The sequence below is a fragment of the Gobius niger genome (genome assembly GCF_951799975.1).
Source record: "Gobius niger genome assembly, chromosome: 1".
Lineage (NCBI taxonomy): Eukaryota > Metazoa > Chordata > Actinopteri > Gobiiformes > Gobiidae > Gobius > Gobius niger.
In genome coordinates, this window is record NC_136852.1 from 49,636,595 (window position 1) to 49,659,601 (window position 23,007).

General features: G+C 41.7%; 1 protein-coding gene across 1 annotated transcript; it reads right to left on the reverse strand.

Annotated features, from left to right (window-relative positions):
* Positions 1 to 815: 815 nt before the first annotated feature.
* Positions 816 to 22,893, reverse strand: mxd1 (MAX dimerization protein 1). Its single transcript, XM_079555448.1, has 6 exons — positions 22,209 to 22,893; positions 21,192 to 21,291; positions 12,013 to 12,042; positions 3,785 to 3,899; positions 3,465 to 3,621; positions 816 to 2,693 (listed from the first exon to the last, which is right to left on the reverse strand). Exons 1-6 carry the CDS (start codon positions 22,273 to 22,275, stop codon positions 2,500 to 2,502), a joined length of 663 nt encoding a protein of 220 aa, XP_079411574.1. The 5' UTR covers positions 22,276 to 22,893; the 3' UTR covers positions 816 to 2,499.
* Between the last annotated feature and the right edge of the window lie 114 nt (positions 22,894 to 23,007).

The window sequence follows — 23,007 nt, forward strand, 5'->3', positions numbered from 1 at the left end:
AAATACATTTAAAAACCTCTCAAGAAGAACAGCACAAGAACGTAAGCTATGACTACTTAAATAGATATCTTCTATATATTTCATGTTGCTAATAAATACATTTTTGTTGATAGACATAGATCATCTCTCTCTGTTTCAACTATTTACATTAAAAAGTTTTTTTCTGTTGCTAAAACAATAAATAGCTATCGTTGTGAAGGCAAGTCAAAGTCAGAGAGTGTTTGACATCTGCTGCGGCTTCTTTTCACAAAGGCGCAAACACACAAAGGACGGTTTTGTTCCTGACGTCCCGTGTGCGTTTGCTCCACGAAACCCGGTTATTTCACTTTCTCTAACCAACCACCATTTTTTTTTTAGGCAAGAAGAAGTACATCCAACACTTATTATATTAATTCTAAAACAAGTTTCACCTGCCTTTTCTGTTAAAATGAGCTGAGGATACGGCGAAAAGGACGCGGAGTTTCGGCTTAGTGGCGTGGTTTAGGACCGGGGTTTCCAATGGGGGGGTGACGGCACTCTGAAGGGTGACTTCAATGCATTTTTTTTTAAATTAACTGTAATACTTTATCGCAAGTATTTGATTGAAATAGTGTATAGTTTGGTGAAAAGGCCAAATAACAAGCTAAAATAACCGAATAAAGACTAGTTAAGAAGATTGTATAGGTTTTTCACTTGAAATGCTTAGAGGCACTAATTAAATTTCACAGTGGGGGGGGTCCCGAAATGTTGCTCTGGTAATTCTTCTGGGGTCACAGCCCATAAGGTTTGATTCAAAATAGTACTGCCAATTTGAGAAAGGAAAAGCGTGCCCCCTTTTTTAATCTTTTTAATGCGATTTGTGAGATTTACTATCAATAAACCACTTTTCCCTCAATCCAATGGAGAAATTTTAATAAACACTGCTTTCAATTAAACTAATGATCAGCTTCTTAAATTGTCAACATGGTAAGCCTATATAACCTAACTTACTTTCAGTCATTTCTGGGTGTGATTAAAAGTACAAGGTTGCCGAGTGTCTGCATTTCTTTTTGCAACATTCATAACTTGAAGTCGTTGCATCTCTTCACGTCACCTGCCTTCAACAAAAATGCAATTCAAGTCACCGAAAACCATGCCAGGCCAAGCCGAACCACGCCGTCCCGCTCGTAGTAACCAAAGCTTTTGTGGAATGTGTCTCTTGACTGTTTTCAGTGGATCGGCCCAAAATAACCTCACGTACCGGGGGCGGAGAAGTCGTGCACGTGCCCCCAAGTATTTAAACTATTGTCCCGGGACGGCCCTCGGGTTTCTGGCCTGGAGTTGACCAAGGGCATACAAGTACACGCACGGTTATGGGATGGGTGCCACAGTCGTCAGAGAGAGCAATGAAAAGTTCAAAATAAAAGTTATCTAACCCAAAAATCGCCCCCAAGCCCCCTTCACAATCTCATGCTGCACAAATATTTTTTTTAAAACTTTTTCAGTTTTTCTCGCTTTTTTGTAGCAGGTGTGGACTTTTTTTTTTTTCTTTACAAGGAGGGAGGAGAGTTGCTTTGCACCAGGGGACGTATTGCTGATAACAGTCTAGCTTATGATCCCGACAACACTCGCACGATTACGCCTTCAAGTTAAACCAGCAAGGGTTTCTCAAAGAGACAGTGTAGTAAAAGATGTTTTACAAAATCTGAAGTGCAAAAGTTCCCACGCACAGATGTCGAACGGGGTGCGCATCTGTGGTTTTTAACTTTGGGGAGAAAAATAAGACTGTCTCGATGGTGGGTTTTCGTGTTTTGCGTTTTCGGACAACGGTGAATCTCGTAAGTGCTTCCCAAAGGCATAGAAAAAGAGGCAGTATGGGACATTGTGTGGTAACATTCTCTGGCTGAAAAGTTGTGTGTTTGTATTGTAGCGGGTGGACGGATGGGATATCGGTGAGAAAAGGGCGGAGGGAGAAGACGGCGGGGCGGAAATGGGGCAGTCTGACTGACAACCGGAGCGTCTTTTAAATCCCGCTCGTTTTGATTGGTTCACAGCAGAGTGAGCGACGACTCCGGGCCTAGCAACTGCGGGCGTCTCAAAGTCTGGATGGACGTTTTTGTGCGGACTTGGAGAGACTTTGGGCCCACACTTGAGGCGGGTAGGGATCGGGACAAGGGGTGTAATGGGGGGACACTTCGTTGGGATGTTTGGGATTGGGATTAGGAGGTGGTTTGGAGCATTTCAAGACTGACTGTTTTGAAATCTGGATGGATGTTTGTGTGGACTTGAAGAGAATTGCGCCCACACTTGCGTCCAGGAGGGAGGGAGGAAACAGGACAAGGGGTTATGGGGAGGGGTGTAGAGACATTTGGGGATGGGTTGGAGCAGCCTCGGACTGGATGGATGTTTTTGCAAACTTTGAGAGACGGGTTCCCACACTTGGTCAGTCCAACAGGCAAAAGGGCTCGGGACAAGGGGTATAGGAGACACTTTGAATTGATTGGGAGATAAGGAGAGAGGGGTTTAGGAGGGGAGTCGGGATTAGGATGTGGTCTGGAGCAGTTTGGGCCGTTCCTGAAGTTGCTGCAGACGGGAGGCGCTGGAGTAGCCCTCGTCGCTGCAGCTGCTCCGGAGGCTGCCCCGCTCGTCGCCAGAGTCACTCACACTCGAGGTGCTCCACTCCAGGTCACCCAGCAGGAAGTCTGTGCCCTCCACGTCCACATCCAGGTCCTCCTCTGCGCAGAGAAGGGGGCGAGTTAGACAAGGCATGTTTATTTGTAGAGCACGAGAGTTAGTGAAAGTGTTCGGGTGAGATGTTCTTAATTAGATGTAACAATAGAAATCTGCTATTCTGTGCCAAATTAACATTGTCCATATACTAGCATTAGCTGACAGTATTTAACAACTGTGTCACTGCTGTTAAATACATCTGATACACATGTACATTGTAGGGCTGGGAAAAAATATCGTTTTGCGATATATCGTTGCAGCTTTGTTGGGATACGTGTATTTTATGAGAAACCGTGAACTGCAATACTTTTTTGAGAGTATCGTGGTATTGTATCGAAACATAAGTGCTTTGTCCCAGCCCTAGTACGTTGTGCAGATTTTTTTTCAACTAGTAACTAATAAAATCTGGTAAAAGTTAATTTTTTTGCAAAACTTAATGCCAGAGAAGGTCTTTTGTTTCCATAGTAACAGCTTCTAAATGAACAAAAGGCTGTTTATGAGCAACACTTTCTTTATCACATTGGACAACAGGACGTCTCCATGGGAACAAACACTGTGCACTGGCCCTGTTTTAGGGGAACGGAGCTCTCTTTCCTGGAGTTCAACCTGTGAGTTTGAGTGTGAGTTTTGTGACTGCATGATCTCCTCAGATCTCAGAAGCTGAGTGGAACGGTTAGAGCCTGGATGGGGTATAACATTTGATCCCAAACACTATTTGAGCATAGCCCTGCATTTGTGTTAGTGTTCTATTGGGTAGAAGGCATGACTGTACGCACCCTGGTCAGAGTCAGACTTGTCGGACTGTGTGGACCCGGTGCTGTCCATACGCGTCCTCTCCACGCCCAACTGCTCCAGGCGGCGCTGCAGGTGTCGCTGCTCCCGCTGAAGCTGCTCTAAAGTGTGCTGCGATCGTCGGTCGCTCTCCTCCAACCGCTAAAACAAGCACGCAGTTATTACATACACCAAACATTTGCACATGCACTTCCTTTATGCATTGTATGTGTAATGCTTTTAGTACAGTACCATAAAATACTACCAGTCCCCATCGCTAACGTAAAGCTTGAACACTAGAACATGCACAAAGGCTAATCCTCACCTTGATGTGGTCTTTGGCCTTCATGAGCAGACTCAGGGTGGTGTGCCGACTCGCCTCTGAGCCCAACGGTACCATGGATTTCAATCGCTCTAAACACAGCCGGAGATGTGCTCGTCTGTGAGGAAAACAAGACGAGACAATAAATAAATGTGGGCTTACAAAAAGGCTCCGTCCGCAATTTAACCACATTTGTTCCACTGCATCGTCTGCACTTTTCTGTGAAACTTTAATCTTGCATTTTTCCTGGTTAGTATTGCAATTGTGATGAGATTTTGCTATTTTTTTTAAAGTAGTTTCATTTAACAATTCAGATTTCAAATATATTCAGGAGCATTAACAATATAAACTTAACTTATACAAGAATAACACATTTCAGACATGTTTGTGAAAGTAGGAAATATGCTACAGTGTTAGCAGGTGACCCCATTCAGTTCTCTGCAGAAGACATTCACCGACATAACGATCTATTTTATTGAACAGAATAAAATGTTATTCTATTCTGCAGCCTTTGTGCCTAAAAAACATCTACTTGTATAAACTGGCGTGTTTTTTTTTCCAGTTGCAGCTGCACAAAGACCTGAGTTGACAGCCGTTATCTCGTTCAAATAGAGATAACGTGAATTTAATTAGGCTTCTATGGCACAGTAAAGTTATTGTACGTGGCGTGTGGGGTATGAACGCTGACTCTGCGCTTTTGTTTGCCTAGAAATTGATTGAACTTTGTCTTTATTAAATAGAAGTGAGATCGATATTGCCTTTTGACCACGGTGGTAATGACCAGAAACTGTGGGGCAGCACTACTTTCTATTCCAGCAAAGGTTAGATACTTTTCATGAGTTTTACATTGCCGGACCCTCAAAACAAACTTCTTGCAATACTGTGAGTTTGCAATGTCACTCCATAAAGCCGAAACCGAACAAAATTAGGAAAATCATGACTAAAATCTCAGGAATTTGTAGATACATTGCAATAACAATAGTTTGGCACTATATTATGCAAGATTATTCACCATTGAAGAACTTTTGCACAATAACAATCACTCCTCACTCTCAGCCCCTCCGTCTCTCCCCTGGCCTTCCTCGTGCTGCACTCCTGTGTTGCATTGGCAGCTGTTTGGATTTTAAAGGAATAGGCCACCGTTTTTACATACTAAAATATGTTCTTACCTCACTTTAGTCGAGTTAATATATCCCCGTCTGGTCTTTGTCCGTGCGCTCTGTCACGCAAACGGAGCACATACGCAGCCTCTCCCACATGTCATATAGCTCCAAAAAAGCTCACGATAGAAGCTACCAAGCTCTTCCACGTGTTCCCTAATTAAATAAAGTTACTTGAAGTTTTTTCATGCGAAGTATATTTACACAGAAATGTAACGTGTCGATTTTATAAGCAGATAAAAAGGGGGACTATATTGTAAGGCGTAATGATACGAGGAGTAAAACGTCCGCGCAGTAACTCCTAAAGCTTATTGACGGAAGTGAGCGGGGGAAGTCTTTAGGAGTTACTGCGCGGACGTTTTGCTCCTCGTATCATTACGCCTCACAATATAGTCCCCCTTTTTATTTGCTTATAAAATCGACATGCTACATTTCTGTGTAAATATACTTCGCATGAAAACACTTCACGTAACTTTATTTAAATAGGGAACACGTGGAAGAGCTTGGTAGCTTCTATCGTGAGCTTTTTCGGAGCTATGTGACATGTGGGAGAAGCTGCGTATGTGCTCCGTTTGCGTGACAGTGCGCACGGACAAAGACCAGACGGGGATATATTAACACGTCTAAAGTGAGGTAAGAACATATCTTAGTATGTAAAAACGGTGGCCTATTCCTTTAAAGGTGGGCGTCTGTGAGCACTTGACCTGCTGTTACACAACAGCCCACACCTCCGGCTCAGTGTGTACGTGTCTGCGAGCCCGGCGAGAGTGGGCGTGTGGCGTGTGCAGGCTGCGTCACACTGGGGCTTTTTGGGTACAGCCGAGGGCTTCGATTTGTTCGAGCACAGGTAACGCTCGAGGCGGAAGAGCTGCAGTCAAATGTGAGGACATGCTCATTTGCCTGCGCACATCCCTGTTCCCTGTAGCCAAATTCTCAGTTTGGTTTTCGAAAGTTCAAGTGGGTGTTTATTTATCGCGACAACTGCAGGTTCAGGGAGCGTTTGTTACCCTCTAGTCTGTTTGACCAAAAGAGTTCACCATTTAGTCGTGATTTAACCCGTTTTAGACGACCGTAAAAGAGGGAACAGCAGATAAGACACTCACTTCTTTAAAAAAAAATCCCTCAAAATCTCTTCAAAACGGCATTCAAATTACTTCTTCCCTTGTTTGCTTTATTGTTGTGTCGTTTTTTGTTTCTTTAACCTCCATGAAGCGCTATACAGCAATTATCAAGTATGCACTAGTATTACTATGAGACAGGACTTCCTAGAACTAGAGCAGGGCTTGGCATCGGCATTAGCCAAAGTAGTTGATATTCATGCATGTCTAGATCCGAACAGTCAAAGCAGGTCCAAACTTCTGCTGATCTGCTTGATTATATGATTAAAAAAATGTTGCTGCTCATGTCCATCTATGCCTTATTCTGTTGTGGCCTAAATCTCTCGGCATGAACCACAGAAGCAAACACAATCATGAGCTTTCTATATGTTGAAAATTAGAAGCAAAATCTGCCCAACTAATTAAGCGTTAAGAGTGGACAGTGATCAAATAGGTGCACATCAGGTCCCAACACTAAACCAGAACCTGACCTGATCCATGTCGGCACAACTGATCCACACTGACAAAAATAGACGAGGACTAAACAAGGTCTATGCAGGGTTTGCACTGTGTAGACTTGGCTTAAAGTTAAATAAAGCTATCATTTCCCAGTTCATTTGTGCTGCAGGTTTCTATTCATTCTTTCAACGCCGCAAATGAAAGTCCCACGCACGTATTCAAAGCGGTAACAAGCAGCTGCGGCTCGGAGTCTGCTTCTCAGCTGACGCCGACCAAAGGGCAAGACTGTGGTTACATAACCTGGAAATGCCCCGCGCCGCTCTGACATAATGCCCACAGCGATCCCGTCGGGGCGAGGCGCAGTTTGTCGAACGCCGGTGATCAACCGACAACAGGGCTCGATAACAAAAGCAGGTCACATGACGCCGGAGTCAAAAGGAAGAAACGCTGCTGGGGCAAAGTGGGCGAACTCTCCAGACTGACCCGCCAAGTCAACTGGATAGGTACGCTTCAAAACAGCAACAAAATGTGGCGGCAAGTGGAAGCAGAGAAAGGGAGGGTGGACATTGTTAAGTAAAAAAAAAAGTGTATTTTAGTTTTGTTTAAGGTAGAATAGTGACTGGTTAATCACAAGCAATTAGTCCTTCTGGTCCAGTACAGAAAAAACTAGACACACAGATGTTCCTGTCACTAGAAATATCCTAAAAACGATATACTGTAGTCCGTAGCCCCCTCTGGCTCCTCAGTCTCTCGCCTCTCACCCACTAAAAACTAACACTAGGTAAGCAGAGCAGCCTCTGACGGAGACGCAGTAAATCAGCCGCGACCTTTGACCCCGGACAGTAGCTGCAGCCTCTAGTGCGCAGTAACGGCCTAGAGCTCGCAGCAATGAAGCAAAGGCGGGGCAGGAGTGATAAGAGCGGGTCGAAATCTATTTACCATGACCAAATATCGTAAAAATCTCAATTATTATTATTTGAGTTGATAAAATATCCACTGCAAAGGACTAAATATTCCTGTCTCAATGAAATCTCAGTAACGTAGTCCTGACCATTCTAAACGCGTGTTGGGATGGATGTGGTAGTTCATATTTCTACTCTTTGCATTATGTTAAAAATACCACCTTTGCACTGACTAAATTGTAGCACTGGGACAAAAATATCGTATCGGATCAAGAATCAAAATACTTTCAATTGCGTTTGGAGGGATGTTTATCCTGCACTCCAGTGTTTTCCAGTAAGACTTCAATAAATGTCAAATGGCATTTGGTTTACAAACTTTGGACACAAGACTGTTCACATTTTAAGGTAAACATAACTTCTCACGTCGGATTGTGACAAAAGCGGATCGTCCCGGCCCGACTGTGCCTCCAACAGAGAAATTGCAAAAATAATCTCCGTTGTCAAAACTGTGCTTATTTTTCCAAAGCTGTTCAGTCATATTGCTCTTTGAATATGACTATCATTAAGTGCAGTTTAAGGATTTACCCCGCGCAGCAGCTTGATAGAAGAATAAAGGGCATATGATATTTTTTCCCCCTTGAAACTACAACTGTAACATGTAGCTCGGCACATCGCGACTGAAACCATTTTATCTGCACTTTTAATTACATTTTTAAACTAATCATTTATGTTTATTGCTTTATTTGTCTTCCAAAGTGCAATTGTATGCTGCTTTTTTACTTTTAATACATTCCTCTTCTGGATTATGAATTATGTCGAGTACAAAATGTGCCCTAAAAAACCTGGCCTTCATTATGCAGTGTTTATAGCACATTTACTGTGACTGGGAATATACGGGATATAAATGTCATTAATCTGTGGACTGTACACAGTGTGGAGGCGTGGTGACCTTTTCCACACTTTTAAAACATTATTATCAAATCAAACTTTGCAACGATCACTATTGTTCAAAAGTTACTACCTCCTTTTAGAACAGTCGCTCTTCATTTTCTACTCTACACCGGACCATGACCAGATTAAAGCAGGGCTGAGGCAGGACATTCAAATACTGACAAATGACTGAGTCTGTTTCTTCATGAGTCTCTGTTGAATTTACCTGTTGATCGTGAGACCAGAGACAAACATTCAAACTACACGGTACACCGACCAAACCTACTGAGCAAACAGGCCATTACACTGTTAAAATAATCACAGGGTGTAGACATGTTGCATTGTCTGTGCGGCCTGTGTGGCTGTAGTGGAGCTGCGGTGAGTGTTTTTACTTTGTGATGAAAGGATTAGGTTTAGCAAATAGGGGTGGGCCGAGACGAGACACGAGATCGGGTTCACGAGAAGAGATACGATTTTGACATACTTTGCAATAATAAATAAAGATTAAATATTTCCTTTAACTGAACAATTTAACTGTAATGAAAATCAAAAAAATAATAATAATAATTTGAAAACCAATAAACAATGGTGGATACACAGCAAAAATGTAATCTTCAAATAAGTGAAATCAAGAAATCTGTTCATGGGGCAACGCATTTACTTAAAGATAAAATAAATCACTTCACTCAAAACTAGACAAAAAATGTATTCAATGTATTTACTTGAAATAAAAAATATTGTTTTATCTTAATTTAAGTGTAAGTATCTTCCAACATGGACAGATTTCTTAAAATTTGACTCACAAATCGAGGACAAATTTCATGAACTTACTGTATTTCAAGAATAATTTTTGCAGTGTAACTATCAACTCAATATTCCTGTAAGTACCTTTCAGTTGTCTACAATGAGTATATTGGCTGCAGTAAAAAAAAAAAAGAAGGAAAAATCCACAATATTCATCTACTTAGGGCTTGTGGCATCTAACATTGCGATCCCTATCAGCAAGAGATCGAGGGGTGAGAAAACCATTCCCTGGGTTCGTAGGGCCTCAGGAGGGGCTTTTTGGGAACTGCCACCGAGCTGGAGAAGATTCAGCAATTACTCAAAGATGCGCAAATGTCTCAAAAGACAGCTCAAGGTCTGCGTTTGACGAGAGTACAACACCGTAACAGGGTAAAAAGCTCCAAAATGTCAATGTAGCATAATCCCACCCTTTAACATCACCCTCTCTTAAACTCCATATTAAACTGTGTGTTACCAAAACATCTGTAACAAGAACATCCTGTTGTCCATCGGTTGAAACGCCGCTGGCTATTCTTTTGACTTGGCGCATAACGAAGAGTTAGTTCAAAGGGAATAATTCATGCCGCATTTGTGGGAATTCTTATTTTTTTTGCCGTGCTGAACGGTCCTTGGCGTAACCGCGATCGCTCTGAGCTCTTGTACTCGCCAAGCCGATATTGCAGCAGCAGAAGAAGCGGCGGCGGCGGCGGGCGAGGAGGGGGGAGGGGGAGAGGGGAGGCTTTGGTGCGAAGGCTTTCGGTCTCCTCTGAGTAATTTACTTCGTGCCAGCGGACTTAGTGCTGGGAGAGGAACTGGCAGTGAAAGTAGCCGCGAGTTGTAGAAGTTGCAGATCTCATTTTGACTGGAGTTGAGGTCTTAAAGGCTTTCTCGCTAAACAGGCGTGATATGCACAGAGCTGGATCCCCGGGCGTAATGTATTATTCAGAGCGGGCTAGTTTTGGATCAGCTAGCACAGGCGCAGCGTGGTGGCTTTGAGCGAAGGCGGGGAACAAAGGCCAGAATAAGTTAGTTAGACTTGGACAAGCGGGGCGATAACGGCTGAAAAAATGTCCAACTCGTTTAGCTACAGCCGACACGAGGGTCTCAAGGGAAGGAAAGCTAGGACCGCTGCCATAGCAACCGGTCAAAACTTCCTTTTCTCAAAAATCACACAGCTAGAAACCATGATAGATTGTGATGAACTGCTGCTTTTAGGGAAAGAACCGTGGAGTTAAAAGCAAAAATGATGAACCCTCGAAAATATGGCATCTCTGTACATACTTCATAAATCTTCCAGGTGATCACCCTTCTTATTTTGAACTATCTGACAAGAGGCACCATAAGTTTGAGAAATTACAGATTGTGCCGGCTTGTTTACACGTCGGCCCGGTCTATCAATAGTCTTATTTCACAGTCAAGTGCCGGCCGCGGTGTTTTGAAGACATTCTGGCACCTGATCCGTCTCACTGCGCCAACTTGGATTTGTTCCTTCAGATGATTCTGGTTCCTCTGACTCAAATTACCAACGCTGGATTGATGTTGGTCTTAGTATCGTAATTAAGATATAACTCAGAACTACGTTTGTCTAACGTAGTACTCTTTGGTTACAGTGATTTTTTTTAAATAACTTTATACAGTGTTTTCCATTTACGGCACTGTAATTCTTTTCTACAATTGTCAGCTCAAAAACTAAGGTCAAGGTTTAAAGCTGATTTTCTTCCTTCCATGACAAAAAGAGACAGAGAAATATGTAAGGGACAAGGACCTTAAGATGAGAGCCAAGCTTATTCTAGTAAACGTAATTATAGGAACAAAACCAACTTCAAATCAGTTTCGAATGTCCAGACTAGGGATGCACCAATCCGATACTGGTGTCAGATATTGGAGCCGATACCGGAAAAAATACGATATCGGGAATCGGCTACAAATATCTGTTACTGAACCGATACCAGTTTTGTCTCTCACCGCTTTAAAAACACAACTTTCAACGCCTAAATCTAAGTGAATATGGATATTAGTGTATGTCATTTTGAAGCTTGTAACTAGTGGAATTCAATCGCTCAGAGTCAGGTTGTTGTTGTTCTCTGCGAAAAATGCTGCGGGAAGCAACAGCATGCTAAAGCTAACGGCACCTAATCAAGACAGGGACAGCTATGATTGGATCACCTAAAGTGGCCTAATAAAATAAAATTGGCACAAGTTGTGATGATCAGATTGATTTATGTGAGTTGTTCATGTTAATGTAACCGAAACAGCCGGTCATATATTTCTTTATTCTTTTATGAGATGTGCCATCTCATTTTCAGGGGGTCCTATTTATATAGTATTTAGAGTAGAAAAGTCATTCTTGTTTAATGCTTTTACATTAGTGTATTAATAGATAGTCTATAATTGGTAAAAATCTGACTTTATTGATCTCACAATGGAGAAAAGGGGACCAACTTTTTTGCTCACATCAACAACTTTTAAGACAGTTTCTTGGTATCGATTAATATTGGATGTTGGCAGATACTCAAACCCCCAGTATCAGTATCGGAAGCAAAACAGCTGGATCAGTGCATCTCTCGTCCACACTATTCCCTATATTGTGTACTATGTCGTTGATACGCCATTTTGTAGTGGCGTTGTCCAAATGAACAGAGGAATTGTAAAGTAGTGAGTAGTGACCACGAAGCATAAATTAATCATATTGTATTAATCATGATGGGAAATCTTTGTTAACATGTTGTAACACCATTAACCCTGTTAGTTCTCAGTCGTCCCAGAATTATCCTTTGTAGTATTGATTATTGAGCGTTGTACGGGGGTTGCAATCTGATGTCAATGCTAGATGCTAGATGTTAGATTTGTGTGTTAGATTTCCTACCACAGACAAACGGAGAGAACATGATGCTACATACCTGTTCTTCTCCATTTCGTTGTGCGTCGACCTGTGGAGACAAGCAAAAAGCACATGTTAGGCGTTTAGAGGACACATCATAATAACAAGCCCAAAGGGACAGCGTTAACAATAGCTCCAGTCCAAGGCCGCCCTGCGCAAAAGGGAGGAAAAAAAGAAAAAAAAGAAAAAACAGCGTGGGAGTCAGTGAACAGAAGGCCTGACCAAATGAGAATTCAGGAATGAAATAAATAAATGAAAAACATAGAAGACGAAGCGTGGACAGTAAAGGAAACTCGTGCTTTTTATGAAGCGGAGACTAACGAGGCTCGCGGGTAAACATAGTAACAGTAACTATCAAACAGCACAGACTCGGAGCCGTCAGTATCCACCGCATAATCGTGGCTTATTACTTTTCTTTCAAAGTCTAGTCAAAAGATTTGCACGGCCCCAAACAAGACCTTATACAGACACTAAAGAGGTTTGTAGGGGAAATTTAAGACTTGCTTTATGTGAAAAACATATCTGTAGATCAGGGGTACTCCGAATCACCAGTGGATAAGTTAATTTATATAATTGATTTGGATTATTTATCATAACTACTATTCCTCAATATGGTGCTACTGAAGGACACTATTGAAAGTTTGAAACCCATGCAAAGAAACTTCCTGTTGGCAGTGGAGGGTAAAGACCACTGTACCTCCTGTCCACATTTTCCCTTATATTAAATATTTAAAAAAAAGACTTAAAAACAAAAGAAAACTTGTTGTTTAGCCTTTAGTTTCAAAACAGTTTTCTCTGGTGAAATATTTACAACGTTTTTCACATGCCAGTAAATTATTCAACAGCTGCTTGCTTTCTGTCACGTACAATTTAATGATATATTTATTTCGGCGAAACGCGGCTACCTCTCCATAGGAATAAACACAAACAGAAAACAGTTGATCCCCTCGGAAGTTCGCATCACGTTGTTATGCAACATTCTGTGCTCAGAGCCGAATAAACCTGACTGCACATAGATACTAAACAATTGAAGCGCCGTGCTTTCATCACACATTTGAACCATTAGTCTCCAGGTTGAAAATGAATAATGCCTTGCACAAAAGTCGGTCTGTTTTCTTTACTATACACACACACACATCGGTTTTTAGAGTAATGCATTAAACATTCAGTAAATTGCATTGTATCGAGTGAATCTCAACTGTGATTCATGTTTTAAAATCAAGTTTAGTTCAAGTCCAGGAGAATGAAATGAACATGTTTTGAACGTTAAACTACAGGGTTAGCAGCTTTACTCATTAACACTGTGGTGATATACAGCTCTCAGCCAAGGATCACACAAAATGATTACTCTTTCAATATTTGCAACCATTTAAACTGTGAGTTTTATTAGATTGAGACCAATTAGAAACTAATATATTCTGGATGAGAGGTTTGGGTGTGTGCAAGTGACCGCCGCATTAGGAGATGGCATTTTGGTCTGCGCCCTCCCCAAAAATACAACATTATGAATCTCTTGACCTAACCTGCCGGGACCGGAAGAAGTCTGGGACCTTCGGAAAGCGGGTCAAGTGCAGTTTTTGGTCACGAATGGGGTGTGAACGGGGGCCGGTGGGCAGTGATGAGGGTAAAAGCCACAGAAGACGATACTCTCCTCTCCACCTCGCTCTGACCTCTCTAATATTAGCTCCGACCCCGATGGCTGTCCCGGGACGGTCACTGTCACTGCCACTGCAACTGGACCGCTCACTCCAAGCGCTCATGACTGGCACCGGGCTCATGGGGGACGCCAGAAGGGGATCTCTGAACGCGAACTTGACTTTTCAGAGACTTTCGGGTGAACCGATGCAAAGGACTACAATACATTATGATATAGAGAATAGTGATTGTCACAAACACAAAACAATGTAAGAAAGGGGCACACAGGGTCAAGAGTCCGCTCGCTTATTGCGGTCTAAGGCGCAAACAAATACACTAAGTTGTGAGGGGAAGGGCATTTGGCTTTGCTGCGACTCCAGGGAGGGGAAGAAAAAAAAAGGAAAGAAGATTATCTCGGCAGATGTGTTTTAAATGCTATGATCAAGCTCCTGGCAACCCAGTTTTGGAGTCTACCCCCTATTCATCAACCACCGCCTTCAGACACGATGCTTTAAGATCAGCGTAGCAATTGTGTAGAGCAAATATTACTAGATTTGGAGAGAGTTCCCACGCTAATAAAATATAAGGCCTTTATTTTCCACATATAGTTTCCGTGCACATTTCAAACATGTTCAGGAGCCATTATCCTTTGAAAGAAGGGGTATTTTGTTGATGTGAGAACCTAAATAATTGCTCAATGCAACTCTAAAAGTTGCAATTGCATCTCAAATGTATTAAATCTCACAGCCCTTCACCTACTAAGATATAGTAGCAGACAGAGATTGGGTAAGGGGTGTTCACGAGCGTGTGTGTGGCATGGGGTCAGGGTGCCCTGTTATTTTAGCCGTCTCTTTGGGGGCTCTGGAGCTGGCCTCCCTCGGCCTGTGTGCATTCCTGTTCGGGGCAGACAGCCACTGGTAACATAACACACAGCAGTGAAACCACTCCATTTACTGCCCCTGTCCTTTGGCCCTGTCCCGCTGGAGTATAGCCGATATTATGAACTAACTCGTGGGTTTATCGTGACTTGTGGAAGTTTACTTTTAAATCAGACCAGTGAACTCATGTGCCGTTTGTCATGTTTGCCCTGTTTATCTTTGTTTAGGGGAAATTAGTCTTGTATATTTGCCCATCCTTCGACCAGTGCCGAACGTGGAGAATATGCATCCGCTCAAAACTGGCATCATCAAGAGTTATCCGCTGCGCCATCGTCTTTCTTTTAATAAAGTACCTTCAGTAAGTCAGAGCCTCCGACCTTCTCTCTTCGTTTCTTAACATTGACAACAAACCAAACCACTTGTTACTGTTACAGCGGAGTTAGACAGAGGTTTCCTGCAGCGCCACTGTCTGACCACCGAGGGCGCTGTTTTCAGATGGAGGACAGCAGCCTATAACTACACTGTTTAAGGACATTAACAAAAGAATTCAGTTCAGCCCAGTCATTGTTTGATAGTGATCCCGCCCGTGGGAGTGAATAATGCCACCACTTTTTTTTATGTTACAGTGAAAGTCATACATATTCAGTTGAACGAAAGGACACAGAACGTTGCGTCAGTTTTTGCTTGTGAGCCTTATAAAATTTGCTATTCACGGCTTAATTCCAAATAAAGCTCCCTATTTTTAAGACACCTCAATCAAAGAAAATCCGAGCTGCTCTTTCTACGCGAGTTTGGTTAATTGGAGGAGCGCAGTGACCTCCTAATACGATAAACATTGTGCCTCTATCTGCAGGGTCTGTCATGGGAAAACTCTGCTTGTGAGCATTTGGAGGATAATTTGCTACGTTTCATAAATAGTGTTGAGATATTTTAGCAATATGAAGACACCGTGTCAGGCAAACTCGTAAATATGGGACAGCAAAAGATAATTAAAATCGAAATGTAAAATGGTTTGGGTTTCTTATTACTCCAGAGCAACGTGAACATGTCATGGCACTCGGAGTGAGGAGGTGTGATGCCACAGGGAACAAGGCTTAAGCAGGAAGTCATTGCAAAATGATAATGAAAGTTTACCTGGGCTGGTTTGGGTAATATCCTGAAAATCTGTCATATTTTTATTTTATTCTGCTAAGCCAGAAATGAAATGAAAAAAAAAAAAAAACCTCAAAACAGATTGGAAATATCTTTTGTAAATACATTCTGCTTGAAACACAGTCACTATAATGAGGTCCAGGGAAATTCCTCAATACTAAATCGATAGTAAAAGTAGTATTGAGGCTAAATATTAATTTGAGCAGGTATCGCGATCATTTCCCCTGGCTGCATGTTTAGCACAGTATTGGTCAGCATTGGATATTAAGCCATTTTTCTCTTAAATTCTCAACAAAATGAAATGATATGAATGTTGACCGTTACATGTTTCCAGTGTTGGGTAACTGAATACATGTATTAAGAATACTCATTATGAGTAAATGTACCGGCAGAGTTACTTTTTCCTTTGAGGGTGTTTAGAATAGAGTTACTTTCTTGATTTCAAAGGAACACATCACAGTAGTATAACATTACATTTCAGTTTCATGATCACATTATTTTTATTTTCTTTTTTTATTATTATTATTATTTTTTTATTGAGTTTTTACACAAATACAAACAAAGGCAGCAGAGCATGATCACAACATTAATAAGAAAGAAAGATCAAAACAGCCGGGTAAAAGTTTAGCTCTGTCCTTCTGGGCTGTGGGCATTTGCAAAGTGCTTTTTGCATTACAACATCTTCTTAATCATACGCCACTATTATGCATGAATATTATACAAATCAACGTGAAAGTATTTTAAGTATTCAGAATACAGTACTCTGATTAGACAAAGTAATGGAATAAGTTACTAAATACATATTAAGGCGAGTATTGAGTATTCTGTAACTAAATACAATTTTAAAGTATTTTTCCCAACACTTTACTGTTGTACCTTGTCATTGCCTCACAGTCTATTCATGAGTAAAGTTCATGTTTAACAAATCGTTTGATGCTTTGAATGAATGCACTGTTCTGCTCCTACAGCACTGACTCTTCCTTGTTCATATAAGACAGAACCATGACGGTCATAGGCCAAATCTCACACTTTATATACAGTATAAGCATTTGACTCAGAGAGAAGAAATAAGACCTTTTATTACAATGGGAAAACCAAATAAGCTAATATAGTGTTGAATGTTCTGCATTGTAGATTATACAGTGCAGAAGGAAAAAGAGACAAGTTTACTAAAGCAAATGTAGTATACATTGGGATATTTTTTTTTCACTAACAAGTATTTTTCCCGTTTCCAAATCGAGGTTGAAATTTTAGTATTGTGACAACACTGCTTGTGACTAATGCCCTTTGAAGCTGAAGTTTTTAGTTTTTTTCCTTCTTTCTCTGGCGTTTCAGTGATAGACCTCACCGATCACAATTGTGGAGCCTCTGATCTCAGGTTCAGCTGCAACAGATAAAAGGCCTAAGTTTCCATAAAGCAGATTCTAAAGTGTTTAGACGCTTTGTGAATCCATCCCGTACTTATATTAGTCACGTGGCTGTCCCCCAGAGGTACTCTGAATGTCGGGGAAAGATGGAAGCCAAACACCTCCACATGAAACCAAATATTATTATAGTAGATTATTGCATATTTTGATCTAATGTGGGGCAATTAGAGCAAGAAAATGTTGTTTGACAAAAGTCTAAAAGTAACATGACTTCCTTCACCCATCAGCAGTTTAAGCATTTAAATGTCAGAGTCGTGCAGCCGTGCCTAAAACTGAACTGAAACAACAACGACGCAGATCTATATATTACAGTTACAGAAGCTTCTAAACCATACGTTGCTGAGCTTTGATGCCTGCATGTAAACAGCAGCTAGGCCTCCATTTTTCGTGCTCAAACACATGACACGATCCCCCTGTGATTTCTATGGCGGCCTGTCGATACGCCCGCTGGTGCACGTATACTGTGGCTGCAGAGTGGGGGAGGTCCCTTCATCTATGTAATGGAGGAGCTACCAGTTCTCTTCCAGGCTTTGCCGAGAAGAGCAGGCAGGATGGAGGAGGAGGAGGAGGAGGTGAGGAGGAAGGAGAAGGAGTATGAAGGGGGAGGGAAGCGTCACTATAGCACCAGTCACACCACGCAAACCAGTGCATCATGGTGACTAACCCTCCCCCCAAACTGTCGCGAGATATATAGGGAAATAGACCAGTGGGTGACATGACTGTAGACACAGATGGCCTGTATTCAAAAGTCTGCAGCTAAATGAAGACATGTTTAATCGATAAAATAGGAACGATAAGCAACGACCATTCACAATAATGATAATAGTCACAATTTCAATAACAAACGTGACTATTTTAGATGAAAGAAACCTTGATTATGTTTAATTTTATTATGTCCCTGATGAATATTTTAGTTCAAATTAAAAGGAACATTTAGTTTACTGGCAGAACCAGAGCAGGTTTCATTGTGGACACAGTTGAGCCTCACTGTCCTATATTCCAACATGCCGACGGCGAACAAAACCCATATATAGCACTGTATTCTTTCATACGGGCCCCGCAGGTGAGGCAGTGTGTGGCGGGTCAAAGACACGGAGAGCTATGCAAACAGACAATACTTGAGCGATAAACTGAGCTGCTCGCTGTGGCACTTAAGGCAAGGAAGAAACAGGTCAAATTATAGAAGAGGGAAAATGGCGGCACTTCAAAGGCGTTCAGATATGTGAGAAATGTGTCCTTTCGGCGAATGTTCACACCTGGAAAATCAACTTTAGAGACAGCTCATGCTGCAGAGCCGCCATTAGCTGCAACTGAATCAAACATTTTTACGGTTGCAAATGAGCAGATCAGCCACCATGACTGAAGTTCCTAACAATGAGTCAACGTCACTTCCATTTCTGTTTAATGATCTATTGTTTGGCCGGCGCAGGTTACATAATAACAATCGTGGGCGAGGGAGACATCCTGACCAACCTGCTGCAGGATGAGTGTAGATGAACCATACCTGTTGATCCGGCTTCATTAAAACTCGTCACTGTCTGAGATTTGCCTTTTCATCAAAGCCAAAAGGTTATGATATTTATTTGGTTTCTGGTCTCGAGTTCAGTTCTATTATATTATTGATTCTTTTCTTTTTTTCTCTAATGTGAAACTGCAAATGTTGGAGTTCTTACTGTAATCATTATTGGGATGGTAAATGAGTCATCTCCAATAGAGCTCTCAGACGGCCCTGAAACAGGCCCAAGAAGGAGCTCAAGTTCCATTTTTACTTTCACGTGAAGTAGTAAGTAGTTTGTTCATCGACTTTGGGCATAAAGGATGATGGACATGCTCCCAGTTTATGTTCATTTATAAATGTATGATTTATAAAACTGTGTTTTAACTAATGAGAGCCGTTGTCTCCAGTTTTGTAGAGAAAAATGTCATATCATTGATATTACATTTTTCTCAATTTATTGTTGATTAAGTTGAGAGCTAAATCTAACAATAAATCTGAATATCATTTAATCAGTTAATAATTTATTTGATTAAAAACCAAGGAGAGGCACGGAAATATGAGATTATCGGAACTGTTTACTCCAGACGTCGACGACCAAATGAGTTTCTGATTACTCCAATAATTCATCACAACTCAGAAACGTTTCAGGCTTGGCTTAAAGGTGAATTATGGAACTTTTTATGCAATAAAACAAACTTTTTATTTGTGTGTTTTGACCTTTTAGTGACCCCGTATGAGTGGTTGGCACGGCGCCTTTATTTTCCATCAGAAGATGAAGATGAATTGCTTTTAGAGTTTCTGGTAGGTTTTCACTGCTGACAGAGCCTCTCACCAGAAAACCTATAAAACAATTGATCCTGCAGCGTTGTAGAGACCACTGTGATCAAAAGTGATGGCAACAGGCTGACCACTCATACAGCCGCTGGGTCACAAAAAGGTCAATGACACACAAATAAAAAGTTTGTTTTATTGCATAAAAAGTTCCATAAAGCACCTGTAAATAATTCTTAGCCGTTTGTTAATCTGACAGGTGTCTCCAGTGTCTATAGGGAGGAGCTGTGATCAATGTCAAGTATGTCCCTAAGTGACGTGCACATCATGTCCTGGAGTGTCTATATCATATCTATGTTCAGTACATTTGGGACTTTGGGAGCTGCACAGGGGGTTGGCCGAGGTAACAGAGCTAACAGGCCTATATATAAAGCTATGTTTAGGCAGGTTCACCTTAAATGTACTATACATCCTGAGTGACTGATCTCCAGAGCCGGCTCACAGCCCGTTCACACCTCTTTAAGGCACATGAGCGGCACGTCGAGTACATGCCGTCAACGGGACAGAACAACTGCAGAGAATTTTGCATCCATGTCCCCCACACTTCAGTCTATCTTATTGATAAACTGAACCAGTCGCACAGTGATTTTTGAATTACAGGATGACCACCTCAAAAAGTTGTAATAAAAAGGGACATGTTGTACAAGAGCGACAAGTGGTCACCCTATGCTGGATGCTACATTTTAGATCATGATTTTGGTATTTTCTATGAACTTATACAGTAAAAATGGTAGAGCATTGTCATAACTGTTCTACAAACTTAGATTTAATGCTAGTTTGAATCCAACTGAATGCTTTCTAATACCCCACTGATTAACTGTAACAACGTTATTATGATATACAATGATGACAATGCTTCTAATCAAAATCTACGGCGTTCTCCTGCTACACCGTCGATTCAGAGAAGCATAACGTCCCAATTAATCCTGAACTTTGCTGCCGTCTCATCACTTTGCACCAAGAGACACAGTTTAACAAGTGTTACATCAGATACGAAGGCTGCAGTTTGCCCCCGGGCCACGGACGACAAATGAAGCGAGATGATGACACATTTTTACTTTTGTTTTTGGTATTTGTTAAGCTCTTCTGTTGAAGTTTATGGTTTAAATGATTATTATCATCATTCTAGCGTAACACATTTCTCTGTCTAATCTAAATGAATTGTAATAATAAGGCGAGGAATACGAATGAACATATCTTGCCAAACTTGGGTGTGGGGGGTGAGCCTAAAGCAGTCACCTTGATCGACCCACTTCCCTTTTACGGCTTCTGCTTTGGTGCGGTGACATGCACCCGCACTATGTCAGATGGCTGTCGTATACACAGATAGAAAGGGTCGGGAGGCATGACGTTAAATCAATATCATGATGTCGAAGCATTTATGACAAGTGACTAAGGATTTAGTTCCAGTTTTATTAAATATTGTTGGAAGGAAACTGCACATTTCTTTACAAGTGCTTGTGGGGCATCCTATACAGATTTGTTCTAAACTGTAATAATGTGCAAAGGATTTGAAGAAGAATGAAGAATGATTTCAGAAACCCCTCATGAGAGGCCCGGTTAGCACTGTGAGGCCGTCCTTCCGTGGACTATTGTATTAATTGCACAGTCCAGCCCGATAAACACCCACATTATTCATATGCATTTCTGTATGGGGTCAAAAAAGGACATTTCTGGCTCGGTGCGATACCAATGGCAAAAATGTGAGCACTTGAAACCCAGCTCGGTGCGCATTTAAAGCACAAAACTTCAAGTCCAGTTTTCAAAGAAAATGTACCTGCTACTTGTGTTTTTCTTGCTTTTGCTTTTTCGCTTCAAGCTCTCCCTCTCTTGACTGCTGATGAAGGGTGGCATAGAGGCATAGCCGTGCTCAGCTTCTGCGGGCAGATAAACAACACAGTGGTCACATGTTGGGCATGTCAGGCAATCCTGCATAGTAAAACCACACAAGACCAAGCAGGAACAAGGAAATAAGTGGGGAGGATTATTGGATCTTTTATTTTCACAAGCTGGAATGCAGCCGGGGCAGCCTTCAAACTGGTTGCTATACGTTTTGCTGTAGTTCTCCGCTCTGCCTGGACAATGATGTCATCTTGAACTGAAATAAACCCGCTAGCGAACCACAACAGAAGGGAAAGGAGGGGCTCAGATAAAAACAATGTCTCTGTGCACGTCTGACTGCATCTACCCCTCACGCCTTAGGATCATGTCTTTGAACAATCTGCCAATTAACGCAGATTAAAGATTGGTTTGTGTTGTTGTTCTGAAGTATTGCACATACTGAAGGGGGGGTGCATTGTGCAGCGCTGTTGTGAAATCCCTTTCGTTGCTATTTTTGATGCAAAACCACATCAAGCGAATGGGGGAAAAACTGGGCAGCAAATATGCAAATGCTTAGCCTTTGAACTGGAAGTGTCATGACACAGTAAGACAGGCTGTGTTGCAATTACAAAGGCTTTAATATAAATGGTGGTTGGTTAATTGAAGAGATGGGCAACCACAACGTGATGCACTATTGAAGAGGAATTGAATTAAATATGTTCAAATGCAATGAAAGGGGAAAAGCAGCATGCATTATTAAAAGGCCAGGAACACGTATGAAAGCTTGCAGCAGACACATCTTGAAGATAGGGAGGTATATTTCAATAGCAATGTAATAAATGAGTGATGTATGAAGCAGAAATGCATAAAAGGAACTGCTATTCATTGTTGGCTGCTTGTCTCTTGTGCAAAAAAAAATGTCTCTCTTACCCCACATTACCTCCAAATATATAGGAAACTGTGCATTATTTACCTCTTTCCCTTCGGTCAAGGAACTCAGCGGCTTCAATCAACATCTGCAGCATTTCGACCGCCGCCATTTTCAACAATAACACTGATTATAATGAAACAATCCAAAAAAAGGGGATCCCGTGGCTGTGCGCACAAGCTGCTTCAGGTCCTGCACTGGCTTCCCTCTGGCTTCCTTCACTCAGGAGGCTGCTTTTTTGGGTTGTTTTTAAGGCAAGAAAAGCTGGTCCTGCGACGCACAAAAAAAGTGGGGCTATTTAAAAGTAAAATGCTTGAACTGCGTTACGACACAAGGGATCGTTATGTCGTGATAAAGTAGGGTTTGGTGTCAAGCTTCAGGCAAATTCTCCTCTGCAAAGGTTGAGCAAAAAATGTTTATCGTTTGATGGCAGTTTTTGGCTGGAGTTTGAGGAGGGGAAAAATATAAAAGATCGTTGTATCTTGTCTTAAAATTAGAAAAATAGGCAAAAAGTAAAAACAAATAAGGCTCGGATGAACAGTAGCCAAATGAACGATCAAAATGTCAAAAGCTCGGTTGTTTATCAAAAAAAGACAAGATCAACCGTGTAAAGTAGCAAAGCTGTCACTTTCGGTTTACTGAGAACTTGCCTGGAGTGGAAAAAACGGAGGAGAAATGATGAACAGCGAGTGTTTATCAAACTGCTTCCAAATTGTGGCTTGTTGATCTGAACGACAGCTAACTACTGTACCACAAAGCTCCTGGCTGCGCTGTTTTGATTGGATACTGGACATAACTACTCGCGCTCTTATTGGCTGGTTGTCACGTCATTCATCTGAGGGGG